Source organism: Heterodontus francisci, chromosome 1, assembly GCF_036365525.1.
Source record: "Heterodontus francisci isolate sHetFra1 chromosome 1, sHetFra1.hap1, whole genome shotgun sequence".
Classification (NCBI taxonomy): Eukaryota; Metazoa; Chordata; class Chondrichthyes; order Heterodontiformes; family Heterodontidae; genus Heterodontus; species Heterodontus francisci.
This window is the reverse complement of record NC_090371.1, coordinates 6,853,916-6,872,622: the sequence shown is the minus strand read 5'-3', so window position 1 is coordinate 6,872,622 and position 18,707 is coordinate 6,853,916. Positions and strand designations below refer to the sequence as shown.

At 46.2% G+C, this 18,707-nt stretch overlaps 1 protein-coding gene across 1 annotated transcript in view; it reads left to right on the top strand.

The window, feature by feature from the left end:
- Positions 1-18,707, top strand: part of LOC137377644 (disintegrin and metalloproteinase domain-containing protein 12-like) — a 369,827-nt gene that overhangs the window by 56,124 nt on the left and 294,996 nt on the right. Inside the window, exon 3 of the mRNA XM_068047522.1 lies at positions 6,868-6,944. Within this exon, the coding sequence (XP_067903623.1) occupies positions 6,868-6,944 (77 nt within the window). The remainder of the gene's footprint in view (positions 1-6,867; positions 6,945-18,707) is intronic.

Here is an 18,707-nt window from a genome sequence, read left to right as displayed (position 1 = left end):
CCACATAGCACAGGAGGAGCATATCACGGGGCTGAGCTCTCCTGTCATTACTTACCTTTAGATTAATTAGTTACTCCGTTAAAAAATACTAATTACACTCGGGGTCTTGTTCTACTCTAAACAATCTAACTACAATCTAAAGTCCTTAATAAATTACACTAATTAAAAAAAAACACATCTTCATAGTACTCACCTTATCACTTGAGGTTTTTTTTCCAAAAAAAACTTTCTCCTTTTTTTTAGCTATTTAAATACACTAACAGCTATTACTTACCCAAACAAACACCTTGTAGATTTCCCATGTTGTCACTGGAAGCTTTTTTCCCCTCTTTCGAATCTCAGCGCGCGCCAGCACAGAGAGAGACAGAGCCTGCCTCCGCTCCGGATCAACCTCCTCCCAGGTCCGCCTGCCACCGCTCCGGATCAGCCTCCTCCCAGGTCTGCCTGCCTCCGCTCCGGATCAACCTCATCCCAGGTCCGCCTGCCTCCGCTCCGGATCAACCTCATCCCAGGTCCGCCTGCCTCCACTCCGGATCAGCCTCCTCCCAGGTCCGCCTGCCTCCGCTCCGGATCAGTCTCCTCCCAGGTCCGCCAGCCTCCGCTCCGGATCAACCTCCTCCCAGGTCCGCCTGCCACCGCTCCGGATCAGCCTCCTCCCAGGTCTGCCTGCCTCCGCTCCGGATCAACCTCATCCCAGGTCCGCCTGCCTCCGCTCCGGATCAACCTCATCCCAGGTCCGCCTGCCGCCACTCCGGATCAGCCTCCTCCCAGGTCCGCCTGCCTCCGCTCCGGATCAGTCTCCTCCCAGGTCCGCCTGCCTCTGCTCCGGATCAGCCTCCTCCCAGGTACGCCTGCCTCCGCTCCGGATCAGCCTCATCCCAGGTCCGCCTGCCTCCGCTCCAGATCAGCCTCATCCCAGGTCCGCCTGCCTCCGCTCCAGATCAGCCTCCTCCCAGGTCCGCCTGCCACCCCTCCCGATCAGCCTCCTCCCAGGTCCGCCTGCCACCGCTCCGGATCAGCCTCATCCCAGGTCCGCCTGCCTCCGCTCTGGATCAGCCTCATCCCAGGTCCGCGTGCCTCCACTCCGGATCAGACTCCTCCCAGGTCCGCCTGCCACCGCTCCGGATCAGCCTCCTCCCAGGTCCGCCTGCCTCCGCTCCGGATCAACCTCATCCCAGGTCCGCCTGCCACCGCTCCGGATCAGCCTCCTCCCAGGTCCGCCTGCCTCCGCTCCGGATCAACCTCATCCCAGGTCCGCCTGCCTCCGCTCCGGATCAGCCTCCTCCCAGGTCCGCCAGCCACCGCTCCGGATCAGCCTCCTCCCAGGTCCGCCTGCCACCGCTCCGGATCAGCCTCCTCCCAGGTCCGCCTGCCTCCGCTCCGGATCAACCTCATCCCAGGTCCGCCTGCCTCCGCTCCGGATCAGCCTCCTCCCAGGTCCGCCTGCCTCCGCTCCGGATCAGCCTCCTCCCAGGTCCGCCTGCCACCGCTCTGGTCTCAAGAAGCTCAACACCATCCAGGACAAAGCAGCTCACCTGCTGGGCACCCATTCACCACCTTTGATATGCATTCTTTCCATCACTGTTTCACAGTGGCAGCAGTGTGTACTATATATAAGGTGCACCGCAGCAACTCGCCAAGGCTCCTTCGACAGCACCTTCCAAATTCCTGACCTCTACTAGAAGAACAGTGGCATCACGATCCTTTCCAAGTCATATACCATCACTGTCACTGGGCTCAAATCCTGGAACTCCCACCCTATCTGCACTGTAGGTTTACCGACACCACACGAGCTGCAGTGTTTCAATATAGTGGCTCACCACCACCTTATCAAGGGCAATTAGGGATGGGCAATAAATGTTGTCCTTTTCAGTGATGCTCACATCCTAGGAAAGAATATGAGAAAAAGTTAGTAACGGATTGATTGCATAATTACAAGCCTTAATTCAGTGATTTGCAAATTATTGGAAAAAGTTCTGAGAGATTATGTAAATCATCATTGAGAGATACGGCTTAATCAAGGACAGTCAGCTTGAATTTGCGAAAGGAAAGCCACATTGGAGTAACTTGATTGAGCTTTTTGAGGAGATAACAAGGCGGTTTGATAAGGGGAGCCCATCTGACATAATGTACATGGATTTTAGCAAGGCTTTTAACAAAGTTACACATGGCAGACTAGTCAGGAAATTAAAAGTGGCTAGTTGGATCCAAAATTGTCTCAGTGGCAGGAAGCAAAGTGAAATAGTCGACAGTTTTTCTTGTGACGAGAAGGTTGTTTACAGTCCCGTTTGAACAGGCCTCAGTTCTAGGTCCCTTTCTGTCCCATTGGAAAGATCACTGATTTAGACTTAAATGTAGGGAGCATAATTAAGAAGTTTGCAGGTGATGAAAATTGGCTGTGTGGTTGATTGTGAGGAAGGAGCCAGCAGGCAGATAGCAAGATAGTGGCAAACACCGTTAATCTGGAGAAGTGTGAGACGATCCATTTGGGGAGGGCAATCAATGTGAGGGAATACACAATAAATGGTAGAATAGTGCCAAGTGTAGTGGAACATAAAGGGGCCTTGGAGTGCTTGTCCGCAGATCCCTGAAGGTAGCAGGACAGGTGGATAAGGTGGTTAAATATGCATGCAGGATATTCTCCTTTATTGACTGAGGTATAGATTATAAGAGCAGGAAGGTTATGACAGAACCATATGAAACATGAGTTAGGCCGCAATTCTGATCAACACAGTAGATGAAGGAGGTGATCGCATTCTGGAAAGTACAGAGGAAGTTTACGAGGATGTTGCCCTCAGTGGAGAATTTTAGCTCTTAGGAATGATTGGATAGGCTGGGGTTGTTTTCTTTGGAACAAAGGAGGCTGAAGGAAGATTTAATTGAGGTGCAAAGAATTATGAGGGGCCTCGATAGAGTGGACAGAGGACAAACCTATTTCTGTTTGCAGAGAGGCCCATAACCAGGGGACATAGATTTAAAGTGATTGATAGAAGGATTTGAGGAGTTTTGAGGAGAAAATTTTCACTTAGTGGGTGGTGGGGTCTGGAACTCACGACCTAAAAGGGTAAAAGACACAGAGACTTTCACCGCATTTAAAAAATACTTGGATAATCTACAGAGATACATTCCAAGAGCTGACAAGTAGGTTTAGGAACATAGGAGCAGGAGTAGTCCATTCAGCCCATCAAGCCTGCCACTATGATTTTGGCTGATCTACCACTTCAATGCCTTTTTCCCAAACTATCTTCATATCCCCTTTATGTCATTTATATCCAGAAATCTGTCAATCTCTTCTTTAAACATACTCAATGACTGAGCTTCTGTAGCCCTCTGGGTAGAGAATTGCAAAGATTCACAACCCTCTGAGTAAAGAAATTTCTCCTCATCTCTGTCCTAAGTGGCTTCTCCCTTATTTTGAAATTGTGTCGCCTGGTTCTAGACTCCCCAACCAGGGGAAACATCTTATCTGCATCTACCCTGTTTATCCCTTGAAGTATTTTGTAGGTTTCAATGAGATCACCTCGCATTCTTCGAAACTCTAGAGAATACAGGCCCAGTTTCCCCAGTCGCTCTTCATAGGACAGTCCCACCATCCCAGGAACAAGTCTGGTGAACCTTCATTGTAGTCCCTCTATAGCAATAATATCCTTCCTAAGGTAAGGGAATAAAAACTGCACACAGTACTCCAGGTGTGGTCTAACCAAGGTTCTATACAATTGAAGCTAGACTTCACTACTCCTGTACTCAAATCCTCTTGCAATAAAGGCTAATATTCCATTAGCCTTCTTAATCGCTTGCTGCACCTAAATGTTAGCTTTCAGTGACTTATTGACAAGGACACCCAGGTCCCTTTGTACATCTACACTTTCTAATCTCTTATCATTTAAGAAATACTCTGCACATCTATTCCTCCTACCAAAGTGGATAATCTCACATTTTTCCACATTATATTCCATCTGCCATTGGTTCTTTCCCACTCTGTCCAAACCCCTTGAAGCTGCTTTGCATCTTCCTCACAAACCACAATCCCACCTACTTTTGTGTCCTCTGCAAACTTGGAAATCCTACATTTGGTCCCCATATCCAAATCATTGATATATATTGTGGGGAACAAATGGGGTCCAAGAACTGAACCCTGCTGTACCCCACTAGTCACATTCTGTCGCCACCATTCCCTGAGCTGATTCATCCTTGCTGGGGCCGAGCCTGGAGGCAAACATCCATTCCAACGCTGCATTAGTTTAGCGGATGAGTTAGAGAGAAGAGTACAGTCCTGAGACTCAACTGCACAAATCTGACTGTCACACACCATGTTGAAACATTCGTGAACCAAGTGGCACGGGAATATCGCTCGCTGTTCACTTCATCTGGCAGGTTGAACTAAATCAAAGAACAAAGAACAGCACAGCACAGGAACAGGCCATTCGGCCCTCCAACCCTGCGCCGATCTTGATGCCTGCCTAAACGAAAACCTTCTGCACTTCCGGGGTCCGTATCCCTCTATTCCCTTCCTATTCATGTATTTGTCAAGATGCCTCTTAAACGTCGCTATCGTACCTGCTTCCACCACCTCCCCCGGCAGCAAGTTGCAGGCACTCACCACCCTCTGTGTAAAGAACTTGCCTCGCACATCCCCTCTAAACTTTGCCCCTCTCACCTTAAACCTATGTCCCCTAGTAACTGACTCTTCCACCTTGGGAAAAAGCTTCTGACTATCCACTCTGTCCATGCCGCTCATAACTTTGTAAACCTCTATCATGTCACCCCTCCACCTCCGTCGCTCCAGTGAAAACAATCCGGGTTTATCCAACCTCTCCTCATAGCTAATGCCCTCCAGACCAGGCAACATCCTGATAAACCTCTTCTGTACCCTCTCCAAAGCCTCCACGTACTTCTGGTAATGTGGCGACCAGAATTGCACGTAATATTCTAAGTGTGGCCTAACTAAAGTTCTGTACAGCTGCAACATGACTTGCCAATTTTTATACTCTATGCCCCGACCGATGAAGGCAAGCATGCCGTGTGCCTTCTTGACTACCTTATCCACCTGCGTTGCCACTTTCAGTGACCTGTGGACCTGTACGCCCAGATCTCTCTGCCTGTCAATACTCCTAAGGGTTCTGCCATTTACTGTATACTTCCCACCTGCATTAGACCTTCCAAAATGCATTACCTCACATTTGTCCAGATGAAACCCCATCTGCCATTTCTCCGCCCAAGTCTCCAACCGATCTATATCCTGCTGTATCCTCTGACAATCCTCATCACTATCCGCAACTCCACCAACCTTTGTGTCGTCTGCAAACTTACTAATCAGACCAGCTACATTTTCCTCCAAATCATTTATATATACTACAAAGAGCAAAGGTCCCAGCACTGATACCTGCGTAACACCACTAGTCACATCCCTCCATTCAGAAAAGCACCCTTCCACTGCTACCCTCTGTCTTCTATGACCGAGCCAGTTCTGTATCCATCTTGCCAGCTCACCTCTGATCCCGTGTGACTTCACCTTTTGTACCAGTCAGCCAAATCGTAACTATGTGTAGGATGATGAGTATTCATGTTACCTAAATGAATTCAAATCTGCATCTGCCACCGTGCTCGGGCAAACCTGCTACATGGCAAACCTGCCACCAACTTAATTTCTCGAAAATATTCCGCTGCCAGGAATCCGAAAAAAACACCTCCCTCCCACCCAATTATATCACCTCGCATGCCACCAGATCCGCTGAGGCACACTGCATAAATGTTCCCCCTTTGTCTACTTGGCCGACCTCATTCCTCAGCAACAGATGCAGTAATGCCTCTCTCCTAGTTGAATTGAGAACATACTGGTCAAGGAAGTTCTTCTGAACAGATTCAGAAGTTCCTCTCCCTCCTTCCTCTTTACTCTAACATCATCCCCCAGTGTAACCAATCTATAATTCTTGCACATCTCTGTGACGGCCAGATCTGATGGTGGGGCAATTGCTAGTCCAGTATCATCAAGACCAAGCTACCATACCACTATTCTGATGGAGGGAGGATGGAATGGGGAGACAGAGTTGGGTTGGGATGTAGGAGTGGGATTTAGGGTAATTTGAAAGTCAAAGAGTGATTTGGGAGAGAGAGCAAGAAGCAGCAACTGATGATGAAAGAGACATAGCGATTAAGAAAAGTATGTGAATACATGCCGGTGCTGTAATACTTGTGATGCTGCGTTGTGTTTTGCTCGGGTCTCTCACAGGTGTTTAAAATTTGGAAAGCGCTGCTTGATAGGGTGGTTAAAAACAAAATAAATAGTAGCTTTCAAAAGGGAATTGGAGAAATATTTGAAAGAGAAAGAATTGCAGGAAAAGCATTTTGTTTTATTCATTTATGGGATGTGATGTCACTGGCTAGGCCAGCATTTATTGTCCATCCCTGATTGCCCTTGAGAAGCTCAGTGGATGAATATAACTGAGTGTCTTGCTAGGCTAGTTCAAAGGGCAGTTAAGAGTCAACCTCATTACTGTGGGTCTGGATTCACAGATAGGCCAGACTGGGTAATGACGGCAGGTTCAGTAAGACTAACTGGAAGGCTCTTGGAAAGAGCCAGCAGAGCCTAGATGGGTCGAATAACATCCTTCTGTTCTTCACTATTCCATTATTCTATGGTCAGTACAGGAGATAGCTGCTCCTTCTGTAGAAATCAGTAGAGATCCTAAAGGTGTTCTGTACCTGCCCTGGGAGTGATTGATAGGACAGCGAAGAGGGAGCTTTACTCTGAATATATTCATACTGTCATTTACTCTTGAATGGAAATAACTGTCTTGTGAGTAAGTATGGGAGCTTCAGTGAAGAAATCACAGTCTAATAATGAGTATTTCATTGTGCCCTATGTAGAGGAGCTATCCAAACCACATCAGCATCTCAGTGAAGCTAGAGGGGGAGGACTTAACGCTGGATCTCAGGAGAAATAAGTGAGTAAATCTTGCGTTGTACAAGGAAGAATAAGACTGTATCACCTATCTACTGGACTTGTTCACTCTGCCTTGTACTTGAATGTCAGTGAGCGGTTTCTATTTAATATTAAATTGAAGGAAATCCTGTCCAAAATGTTCACGATAGAAAAGTGTAGAGGAAGTTTTACTCTGTAGCTAACCCGTGCTGTACCAGCCTTGGGAGTGTTTGATGGGACAGTGTAGAGGGAGCTTTACTCTGTACCTAACCAATGCTGTACCTGTCCTGTGAGTGTTTGATGGGACAGTGTAGAGGGAGCTTTACTCTGTATCTAACCAATGCTGTACCTGTCCTGTGAGTTTTGATGGGGACAGTGTAGAGGGAGCTTTACTCTGTATCTAACCAATGCTGTACCTGTCCTGTGAGTTTTGATGGGGACAGTGCAGAGGGAGCTTTACTCTGTATCTAACGCCATGCTGTACATGCCCTGGGAGTGTTTCATAGAATGATAAAGCAATGCCATTCAGCCCATTGAACCTGTGCCAGCTCTTTGCTTTAGCTGTCCAATTAATCCCACTCCCCTGCTCATTCCCCGTAACCCTGTAGATTTTTTCCTTCAAGTATTTATCCAGTTCTTTTATGAATGTTACTATTGAATCTGCTTTAACCACCCTTTCTCCTTATTTACTCTATCAAACCTGTCGACCCTGCAAAGTCCTCCTTACTAACATTTCGGGGCTTGTGCCAAAGTTGGGAGAGTTGGCCCACAGACTAGTCAAACAACATCCTGTCATAGTCATACTCACAGAATCATACCTTACAGACAATGTCCCAGACTCTGCCATCACCATCCCCGGGTATGTCCTGTCCCACCGGCAGGACAGACCCAGCAGAGGTGGTGGCACAGTGGTATACAATAGGGAGAGAGTTGCCCTGGGAGTCCTCAACATCGACTCTGGGACCCCATGAAGTCTCATGGCATCAGGTCAAACATGGGCAAGGTAACTTCCTACTGATTGCCAGCTACCGCCCTCCCTCAGCTGATGACTCAGTACTCCTCCATGTTGAACACCACTTAGAGGAAGCACTGAGGGTGGCAAGGGCACAGAATGTACTCTGGGTGGGGGACTTCAATGTCCATCACCAAGAGTGGCTTGGTAGCACCACTACTGACCGAGCTGGGCCGAGTCCTAAAGGTCATAGCTGCTAGACTGGGTCTGCGGCAGGTGGTGGGGGAACCAACACGAGGGAAAAACATACTTGACCTCGTCCTCACCAATCTGCCTGCCGCAGATGCTTCTGTCCATGACTGTATTGGTAGGAGTGACCACTGCACAGTCCTTGTGGAGATGAAGTCCCATCTTCACATTGAGGATACTGTCCATCGTGTTGTGTGGCACTATCACTGTGCTAAATGGGATAGATTTCAAACAGATCTAGCAATGCAAAACTGGGCATCCATGAGGCGCTGTGGGCCATCAGCAGCAGCAGAATTGTACTTAACCACAATCTGTAACCTCATGGTCCGGCATATCCCCCACTCTACCATTACCATCAAGCCAGGAGACCAACCCTGGTTCAATGAAGAGTGCAGGAGGGCATGCCTGGAGCAGCACCAGGCACCTCAAAATGAGGTGTCAACCTGGTGAAGCTACAACACAGGACTATCTGCGTGCCAAACTGTGTAAGCAGCATTCGATAGACAGAGCTAAGCGATCCCATAACCAACGGATCAGATCGAAGCTCCGCAGTCCTGCCACATCCAGCCGTCAATGGTGGTGGACAATTAAACAACTAACTGGAGGAGGTGGCTCCACAAATATCCCCATCCTCAATGATGGGGGAGCCCAGCACATCAGTGCGAAAGATAAGGCTGAAGCATTTGCAACAATCTTCAGCCAGAAGTGCCGAGTTGATGATCCATCTCGGCCTCCTCCTGAAGTCCCCAGCATTACCGATGCCAGACTTCAGCCAATTCGATTCACTCGGCATGATATCAAGAAACGACTGAAGGTACTGGATACTGCAAAGGCTATCGGCCCTGACAATATTCTGGCAATAGTACTGAAGACCTGTGCTGCAGAACTTGCCGCACCCCTGGCCAAACTGTTCCAGTACAGCTACAACACTGGCACCTACCCTACAATGTGGAAAATTGCCCAGGTATGTCCTGTACACAAAAAGCAGGACAAGTCCAACCCGGCCAATTACCGCCCCATCAGCCTACTCTCAATCATCACTAAAGTGATGGAAGGTCATTAACAGTGCCATAAAGCGGCACTTGCTCAGTGACGCTCAGTTTGGGTTCCGCCAGGACCACTCAGCCCCTGACCTCATTACAGCCTTGGTTCAAACATGGACAAAAGAGCTGAACTCAAGAGGTGAGGTGAGAGTGACTGCCCTTGACATCAAGGCAGCATTTGACTGAGTATGGCATCAAGGAGCCCTAGCAAAACTGAGGTCAATGGGAATCAGGGGGAAAACCCTCCGCTGGCTGGAGTCATACCTAGTGTAAAGGAAGATGCTTGTGGTTGTTGGAGATCAATCATCTGAGCTCCAGAGCATCACTGCAGGAGTTCCTCAGGGTAATGTCCTAGGCTCAACCATCTTCAGCTGCTTCATCAATGACCTTCCTTCAATCATAAGGTCAGAAGTGGGGATGTTTGCTGATGATTGCACAATGTTCAGCACCATTCGTGACTCCTCAGATACTGAAGCAGTCCGTGTAGAAATGCAGCAAGACTTAGACAAAATCCAGGCTTGGGCTGATAAGTAGCAAGTAACATTCGTGCCACACAAGTGCCAGGCAATGACTATCTCCAACAAGAGAGAATCTAACCATCTCCCCTTGACATTCAACGGCATTACCATCACTGAATCCCCTACTATCAACATCCTAGGGGCTACCATTGGCTACCAGAAACTGAACTGGAGTAGCCATATAAATACCGTGGTGACAAGAACAGGTCAGAGGCTAGGAATCCTGCGGCGAGTAACTCACCTCCTGACTCCCAAAAGCCTGGCCACCATCGACAAGGCACAAGTCAGGAGTGTGATGGAATACTCTCCACTTGCCTGGATGGGTGCAGCTCCAACAACACTCAAGAAGCTCGACACCATCCAGGACAAAGCAGCCCACTTGATTGGCACCCATCCACAAACATTCACTCCCTCCACCACCGACACACAGTGGCAGCAGTGTGTACCATCTACAAGATGCACTGTAGCAACGCACCAAGGCTCCTTCGACAGCACCTTCCAAACCCGCGACCTCTACCACCTAGAAGGACAAAGGCAGCAAATTCATGGGAACATCACCACCTGCAAGTTCCCCTCCAAGTCACACACCCTCCTGACTTGGAACTATATCGCCGTTCCTTCACTGTCACTGGGTCAAAATCCTGGAACTCCCTTCCGAACAGCACTGTGGGTGTACCTACCCCACATGGACTGCAGCGGTTCAAGAAAGCAGCTCACCACCACCTCTCAAGGGCAATTAGGGATGGGCAATAAATAGAACAAAAGAACAAAGAACAAAGAAAATTACAGCACAGGAACAGGCCCTTCGGCCCTCCAAGCCTGCGCCGATCCAGATCCTCTGTCTAAACATGACGCCTATTTTCTAAGGGTCTGTATCTCTTTACTTCCTGCCCATTCATGTATCTGTCTAGATACATCTTAAAAGATGCTTTCGTGCCCGCGTCTACCACCTCCGCTGGCAACCCGTTCCAGGCACCCACCACCCTCTGCGTAAAGAACTTTCCACGCATATCCCCCCTAAACTTTTCCCCTTTCACTTTGAACTCGTGACCCCTAGTAATTGAATCCCCCACTCTGGGAATAAGCTTCTTGCTATCCAACCTGTCTATACGTCTCATGATTTTGTACACCTCAATCAGGTCCCCCCTCAACCTCCGTCTTTCTAATGAAAATAATCCTAATCTACTCAACCTCTCTTCACAGCTAGCACCCTCCATACCAGGCAACATCCTGGTGAACCTCCTCTGCACCCTCTCCAAAGCATCCACATCCTTTTGGTAATGTGGCGACCAGAACTGCACGCAGTATTCCAAATGTGGCCGAACCAAAGTCTTATACAACTGTAACATGACCTGCCAACTCTTGTACTCAATACCCCGTCCGATGAAGGAAAGCATGCCGTATGCCTTGTTGACCACTCTATTGACCTGCGTTGCCACCTTCAGGGAACAATGGACCTGAACACCCAAATCTCTCTGGACATCAATTTTCCCCAGGACTTTTCCATTTCCTGTATAAATGCTGGCTTAGCCAGCGACGCCCACATCCCTGAATGAATAAAAAAAAAACATTCATCGTATTGAACACCTCTATCGATTCTCCTCTTAAACGTATCTGCTCTAGGGACGACAATACCAGCTTTGCCATCTCTCCATGGAACTCAACTGCCTCACCCTTGGTACTATTCTCGTAAATCCCTTTGGCACTCTCTCCAAAGCCTTAAAATCATCGGCTCATGGAATGGCCTCCTCTTGTGCTGTGACCATTCAGCCCATCGAGTCCATGTTGGCTCTCTGCCAGAGCAATTCAGCTAGTTCCACTCCTCAGCCCTTTCACAATAGCTTATCCAATTCCCTATGGAAAGCCTCAATTCTATCTGCCTCCATTACCTCCTCAGGCAGTGCCTCAATTCTATCTGCCTCCATCACCTACTCAGGCAGTGCCTTGATTCTATCTGCCTCCATCACCTACTCAGGCAGTGCCTCGATTCTATCTGCCTCCATCACCTACCCTGGCAATGCTTTCAGATCCTAACTACACACTGCGTAAGCAAGTTTTTCCTCATGTCGCCTTTCGTTCTTTTGTCATTCATCTTGAACCAGTGTCCTGTTCTCAACCCTTTTGTCAATGGGAACAGTTTCTCCCTATCTATTCTGTCTCTACCCCTCATGATTTTGAGCACTTCTATCAAATCTTGCCTCAATCTTCTTTCCTCTAAGGAGAACAGCCCCAGCTTCGCCAGTCTATCCATGTAACTACATCTTTATTATTTGATTCAACTATTCACTGTGGTAGCGAGTTCCACATTCTCAGCACTCTCCAGGTAAAGAAGTTTCTTCTGAATTCCCGATTAGATTTCTTCGTGACTGTCTTATCTGCCCAGAACTGGTCATCCTCTTGTTGGGCCTGCTACATACTGGCTAGAAAAGTTCTCCTGAATACATTGCGCCCTCTGGCTGTACCTTTTACACTGAATTTATCCCAGTTAATATTAGGATAATAGTCGAAATCCTCTTGTTACTGTACTTCTTAGCAATTTGCCTACATATTTGCCCTGATATCACCTCTGACTGTTTTGAGGTCTATAGTATACCCCCAGCAGTATGATTGTCCCTTTTCTGTTTGTCAGTTCAACCCATATGGCCTCATTTGATGCTCCTGCTACACAAACTTTTCAAGTCAAAATAAAATTGAACAAAATTCGGTTTGTGGCTTTGATTTGACTTATGGCAGATTATTTTATATACTTCTAAAGTAATCATTTCATATTGTACAATAGCCTTTTCTTCTAGATCTGTCTGACAATTAGGTTTTTAAATGTGAATTGGTTTGTGAATGAAAGTAAGTTATCTATTCACTTTTTCTCAGCTGAAAGTCCATGCTCATTACTACTCACAGCTGTGATTGTTCCTTTACCAATATTGCAATCCCCCACCCATTTTTTTATCCCCCTCTCTACCCTGGATGAAAATCTTGTAACCAGGAATTTTGAGCTGCTATTTCCGTCCTTTCTGAAGCCATGTTTTAATAATAGCTATGATCTCCTTCCAAGTGTCTAGCTCTGCCTTTAACTCACCTGCTTTATTCATTACACTCCTTGCATTGACACATATACGACTAATCACTGAACAACTCCTTTGTTGTCTACTTTCTAGCCTTTGTTGACAATGTTGAAAATGCTGGTCCCTTTAATTAACCAGGACTTACTTCAGAGTTAATAGAGAGCAGTTTGGGTTTTTCCCGTGTCAGGGAGTTAGTTCTGGACAGGGGAATTAGTCCAGAGGAGAAGAGTGGAACTGGTATTTGTACTGAACTGTGGATTGAGAATAAAACAATTGTTCAACTTCCCACCTGACTGCAGCAAGTGTAATGGTATTAGAGTATAGCCCCTTGGTGTTTTATTTTTCAAATAAACAGAGAGCCACATGTTTCCTTGTAGGTTTTCAAAACAGAAAATCAATTGTTTATTGATCAATACGCCTTTTCATTTCATTCAATTCATTCCATCTTCGCTGCCTCTGGAGAATACTTGGCATCAGGTGGCAGGACCGTATCTCCAACACAGAAGTCCTCGAGGCGGCCAACATCCCCAGCTTATACACACTACTGAGTCAGCGGCGCTTGAGATGGCTTGGCCATGTGAGCCGCATGGAAGATGGCAGGATCCCCAAAGACGGTTTCCTCCCACATGCCAAAGACTTGCAGGTTGATAGGTTAATTGGCCATTATAAATTGACCCTAGTTTAGGTAGGTGGTAGGGAAATATATAGGGACAGGTGGGGCTGTGATAGGAATACGGGATTAGTGTAGGATTAGTATAAATGGGTGGTTGATGGTCGGCACAGACTCGGTGGGCCGAAGGGCCTGTTTCAGTGCTGTATCTCTAAACTAAAACTAAACATTGTACAGCGAGCTCGCCACTGGTATCAGACCCACCGGCCGTCCACGTCTCCGCTTTAAAGACGTCTGCAAACGCGACATGAAATCCTGTGACATTGATCACAAGTCGTGGGAGTCAGTTGCCAGCGTTCGCCAGAGCTGGCGGACAGCCATAAAGACAGGGCTAAAATGTGGCGAGTCGAAGAGACATAGTAGTTGGTAGGAAAAAAGACAGAGGCGCAAGGGGAGAGCCAACTGTGCAACAGCCCCGACAAACAAATTTCTCTGCAGCACCTGTGGAAGAGTCTGTCACTCTAGAATTGGCCTTTACAGCCACTCCAGGTGCTGCTTCACAAACCACTGACCACCTCCAGGCGCTTAACCATTGTCTCTCAAGATAAGGAGGCCCAAAAGAGAAAAAAAAGAAAAGACGCCTTTTCCCAAAATTGTTGCAACCTCATCCACTCACACATTCACTGACACACACATACTCAAGAAGAGACAGATAAAGAAGGGAAAATAGGAAGGTGACTTTTAGTGGCGGTAGAAGGTTACGATAAACCTGTTGCTTCTTGGAAATCAACTTCTTGTGATGAGTGTAGATTTCTCTCTTGATTGAAGCTTTAATTGAAGCCGGTTGTTACTTCTACTGCTCATTGCTGTATAATGTAGATGGCGAATTCTGCAGCAGGGCTTGTGCTTTTTCTGGCTTGGCTGGAACACAAGCTGTTCGGATGTTGCTTTTTTGTCTCTCTCTCTGACTGTCTTTATGTGGCTACTTCACACCTTCTTTGTTTCAGAGGAAAATATTCAATTCTAGAATGTATGAGGATAGATGTAGAATGGGTTCAATTGACACGTCTTAGCTTTGAAGATTTGTCCTTTGTCTTTGTCAGACAGTTTGAATATACAAAAGGCCAATCCCTTGTTCTTCTGCAGCCATTTTGGACCATTGTTCACTTTTTTAACTGAATTTTCATTTTTGAAAGACAAAGTCAGTTTTTCATAACTCTTCAGAGTTAGTCCATGATTCTTGTATCATTGCACTTCTGGTGTGCGTGACACTCACATTTTCCCACATTCTACTTTATTTGCCAAATTTTTGCCCACTCACTAACCTGTCTACATCCCATTGCAGACTTTTTGTGTCCTCCTCCCAACTTGCTTTCCCACCTATCTTTGTATCATCAGCAAACTTGGCTACAGTACATTCAGTCTCTTCATCCAAGTCATTAATATAGATTGTAAATAGTTTAGGTTTCAGCACTGATCTCTGTGGCAACCCAACTAGTTACAGGTTGCCAACCTGAAAATGATCATTTATCCCGAGTCTTTGTTTCCTGCTAATTAGCCAATCCTCTGTTCATGCTGATATATTGCCCCCGACACAATGTGCTCTTATCTTGTGTAGTAACCTTTGATGTGGCACCTTATCGAATGCCTTTTGGAAATCCAAATACACTACATCTACTGGTTCTCCTTTATCCACCCTGCTTGTTACATTCTCAAACAACTCCTATAAATTTGTCAAACACTATTTTCCTTTCATAAATCCATGTTGACTCTGCTTGGTTGGATTATGAATTTCTAAATATCCTGCTACTACTAGTTCCTTAATGATGGATTCCAACATTCTGCCAATGACAGACATTAAGCCAACTAGTCTAGAGTTCCCAGCTTTCTATCTCCCCCACAACCCGCTTTCTTGAATAATTTGCCATTTTCCCATCAGCTGGCAACTTTCCAGAACCGAGGCAATTTTGGAAGATTACAATCAATCTTTGCAGCCACTTCTTTTAAGATCCTGCGACTCAGGCCATTAGGTCTGAAATTCCCCAAACTTCTGACTTACCACAAGAATACAAGAACACTGGCTTTAAACTAACCGGGTGGTGGGCAGGGTGGGGGGGGGGGGGTGGTGGTGGTTTGGGTCAAAGGAAATTTAGAAATCTAAAGAGAGGTCAGGGCATCGGAACAGGATAGTGATGTGGGTAACTCCCAACAGAATGGGACAGGAAGGGACAGAGAGTTTAACAAAAATTGTACATTGTTGAATAAGGTCATTGCAGGGAACAGAGGTAAAAAAATGAAATTAAAGTTCCTTTATTCGAATACACGAAGCATCAGTAATAAGATAGATGAACTAATGGCACGAATAGAGGTAAATGATCTAGATCTAATTGCCATTACCGAGACATAGTTACAAGGAGATCGAGGTTGGGAAATTAATATTCCAGGCTACACAATATTTCAGAGAGACAGACAGAATGGCAAAGGAAGAGGGGGTGGCTCTGATAGTAAAGGATGACATAAGGGCATTAATAAGAAGGGATCTGGACTCAGAAGATCATGAAGTAGAATCTGTATGAGTGGAAATTAGGAATAGCAGGAGTCAGAAAACACTGGTGGGAATAGTTTACAGGCCCCCTAACTGTAGTTATATTATTGGACAGAACATTAAACAGGAAATTATTGCAGTGTGAAAAAAGGTAATGTATTAATTGTGGGGGACTTTAATCTGCATATAGACTGGGACAATCAAATTGGCAACAGTGGTCTAGAAGATGAATTTGTAGAATGTTTTTGTGACAGTTTCTTGGAGCAATATGTTGTAGAACTGACAAGGGATAAAGCTATCTCAGATCTCGTATTGTGTAATGATGCAGCATTAATAAGCAATGTCATCGTACAAGATCCACTGGGAAATAGTGATCATAATACCACTGAATTTCATGTTAAGTTTGAAAGTGACACATTTCAATTTAAAAAAAAATCTAAACTTAAACAAAGCCAATTATGAAGGTATGAGGGGAGAACTGGCTAAGGTTAATTGTGTAAATAGACTGGAAGATATGGCAGTAAATAAACAGTAGGAGACATTTAAAGAAACAATTCAAAGGGTTCAGCGAAATTTCAAAAACGAAAACTCGTCAAGAAAGACCCATCCGTGACTCACTGAGGAAGTTAAGGAGAGTATTAGACTAAAAGAAGAGGCTTACAATGTTGCAAAAAAAAAAAGTAGAAAATCTGAGGGTTGGGAGTGTTTTAGAAACCAGCAAAGGGCCACCAAAATGTTTATAAGGGAAAAAATTAGAGTGAACAAGACAGCAATATAAAAAACGATTGTAAGAGCTTTTATAAGTTCAGCAATCTTATTACTTATTACTATCTTATTAATTCTTTGAGGAAGTGACAAAGTTGATTGATGAGGGAAGGGCTGTAGATGTCATATACATGGACTTCAGTAAGGCGTTTGATAAGGTTCCCCATGGTAGGCTGATGGAGAAAGTGAAGGCGTATGGGGTCCAGGGTGTACTAGCTAGATGGATAAAGAACTGGCTGGGCAACAGGAGACAGAGAGTAGCAGTGGAAGGGAGTTTCTCAAAATGGAGACGTGTGACCAGTGGTGTTCCACAGGGATCCGTGCTGGGACCACTGTTGTTTGTGATATACATAAATGATTTGGAGGAAAGTATAGGTGGTCTGATTAGCAAGTTTGCAGACGACACTAAGATTGGTGGAGTAGCAGATAGTGAAGGGGACTGTCAGAGAATACAGCAGAATATAGATAGATTGGAGAGTTGGGCAGAGAAATGGCAGATGGAGTTCAATCAGGGCAAATGCGAGGTGATGCATTTTGGAAGATCCAATTCAAGAGTGAACTATACAGTAAATGGAAAAGTCCTGGGGAAAATTGATGTACAGAGAGATTTGGGTGTTCAGGTCCATTGTTCCCTGAAGGTGGCAACGCAGGTCAATAGAGTGTTCAAGAAGGCATACGGCATGCTTTCCTTCATCGGACGGGGTATTGAGTACAAGGGTTGGCAGGTCATGTTACAGTTGTATAGGACTTTGGTTCGGCCACATTTGGAATACTGCGTGCAGTTCTGGTCGCCACATTACCAAAAGGATGTGGATGCTTTGGAGAGGGTGCAGAGGAGGTTCACCAGGATGTTGCCTGGTATGGAGGGCGCTAGCTATGAAGAGAGGTCGAGCAGATTAGGATTATTTTCATTAGAAAGACGGTGGTTGAGGGGGGACCTGATTGAGGTGTACAAAATCATGAGACGTATAGACAGGTTGGATAGCAAGAAGCTTTTTCCCAGAGTGGGGGAATTCAATTACTAGGGGTCACGAGTTCAAAGTGAGAGGGGAAAAGTTTAGGGGGGATATGCGTGGAAAGTTCTTTACGCAGAGGGTGGTGGGTGCCTGGAACGCATTGCCAGCGGAGGTGGTAGACGCGGGCACGATAGCGTCTTTTAAGATGTATCTCGACAGATACATGAATGGGCAGGAAGCAAAGAGATACAGAGCCTTAGAAAAGAGGCGACATGTTTAGCTAGAGGATCTGGATCGGCGTAGGCTTGGAGGGCCGAAGGGCCTGTTCCTGTGCTGTAATTTTCTTTGTTCTTATTACAGATGCTTTGTGCATTTAGATAAAGGAACTTTAATTTCATTTTTTATCTCGATTGCCTGCAAACCTTATTGACCAATGTACAATTTTTGTTAAACTCTCTGTCCCTTCCTGTCCCAATGTGTTGGGAGTTGCCCGCATCACTTTCCTGCTCTGATGCCCTGTCCTCTCTTTTTGGATTTCTAGATTTCCCTTTATCCAAACCCTCTCCCCCTCTGATAGTTTAAAGCCCTGTCCACAGCCCTTGTTTTGCGATTGGCCAGGACACTGGTCCCAGCCCGGTTTAAGTGAAGCCCATCCCAACAGAATAGCTCCCTCGTCCCTGAGTACTGATTCCAGTGCCCCAAGAATCAAACCCCCTTCTTCCCACACCACTCTTTGATCCATGTGTATAGATTAGATTAGAGATACAGCACTGAAACAGGCCCTTCGGCCCACTGAGTCTGTGCCGACCATCAACCACCCATTTATACTAATCCTACACTAATTCCATATTCCTACCAAACATCCCCACCTGTCCCTATATTTCCCTACCACCTACCTATACTAGTGACAATTTATAATGGCCAATTTACCTATCAACCTGCAAGTCTTTTGGCTTGTGGGAGGAAACCAGAGCACCCGGAGAAAACCCACGCAGACACAGGGAGAACTTGCAAACTCCACACAGGCAGTACCCAGAATCGAACCCGGGTCCCTGGAGCTGTTAGGCTGCAGTGCTAACCACTGC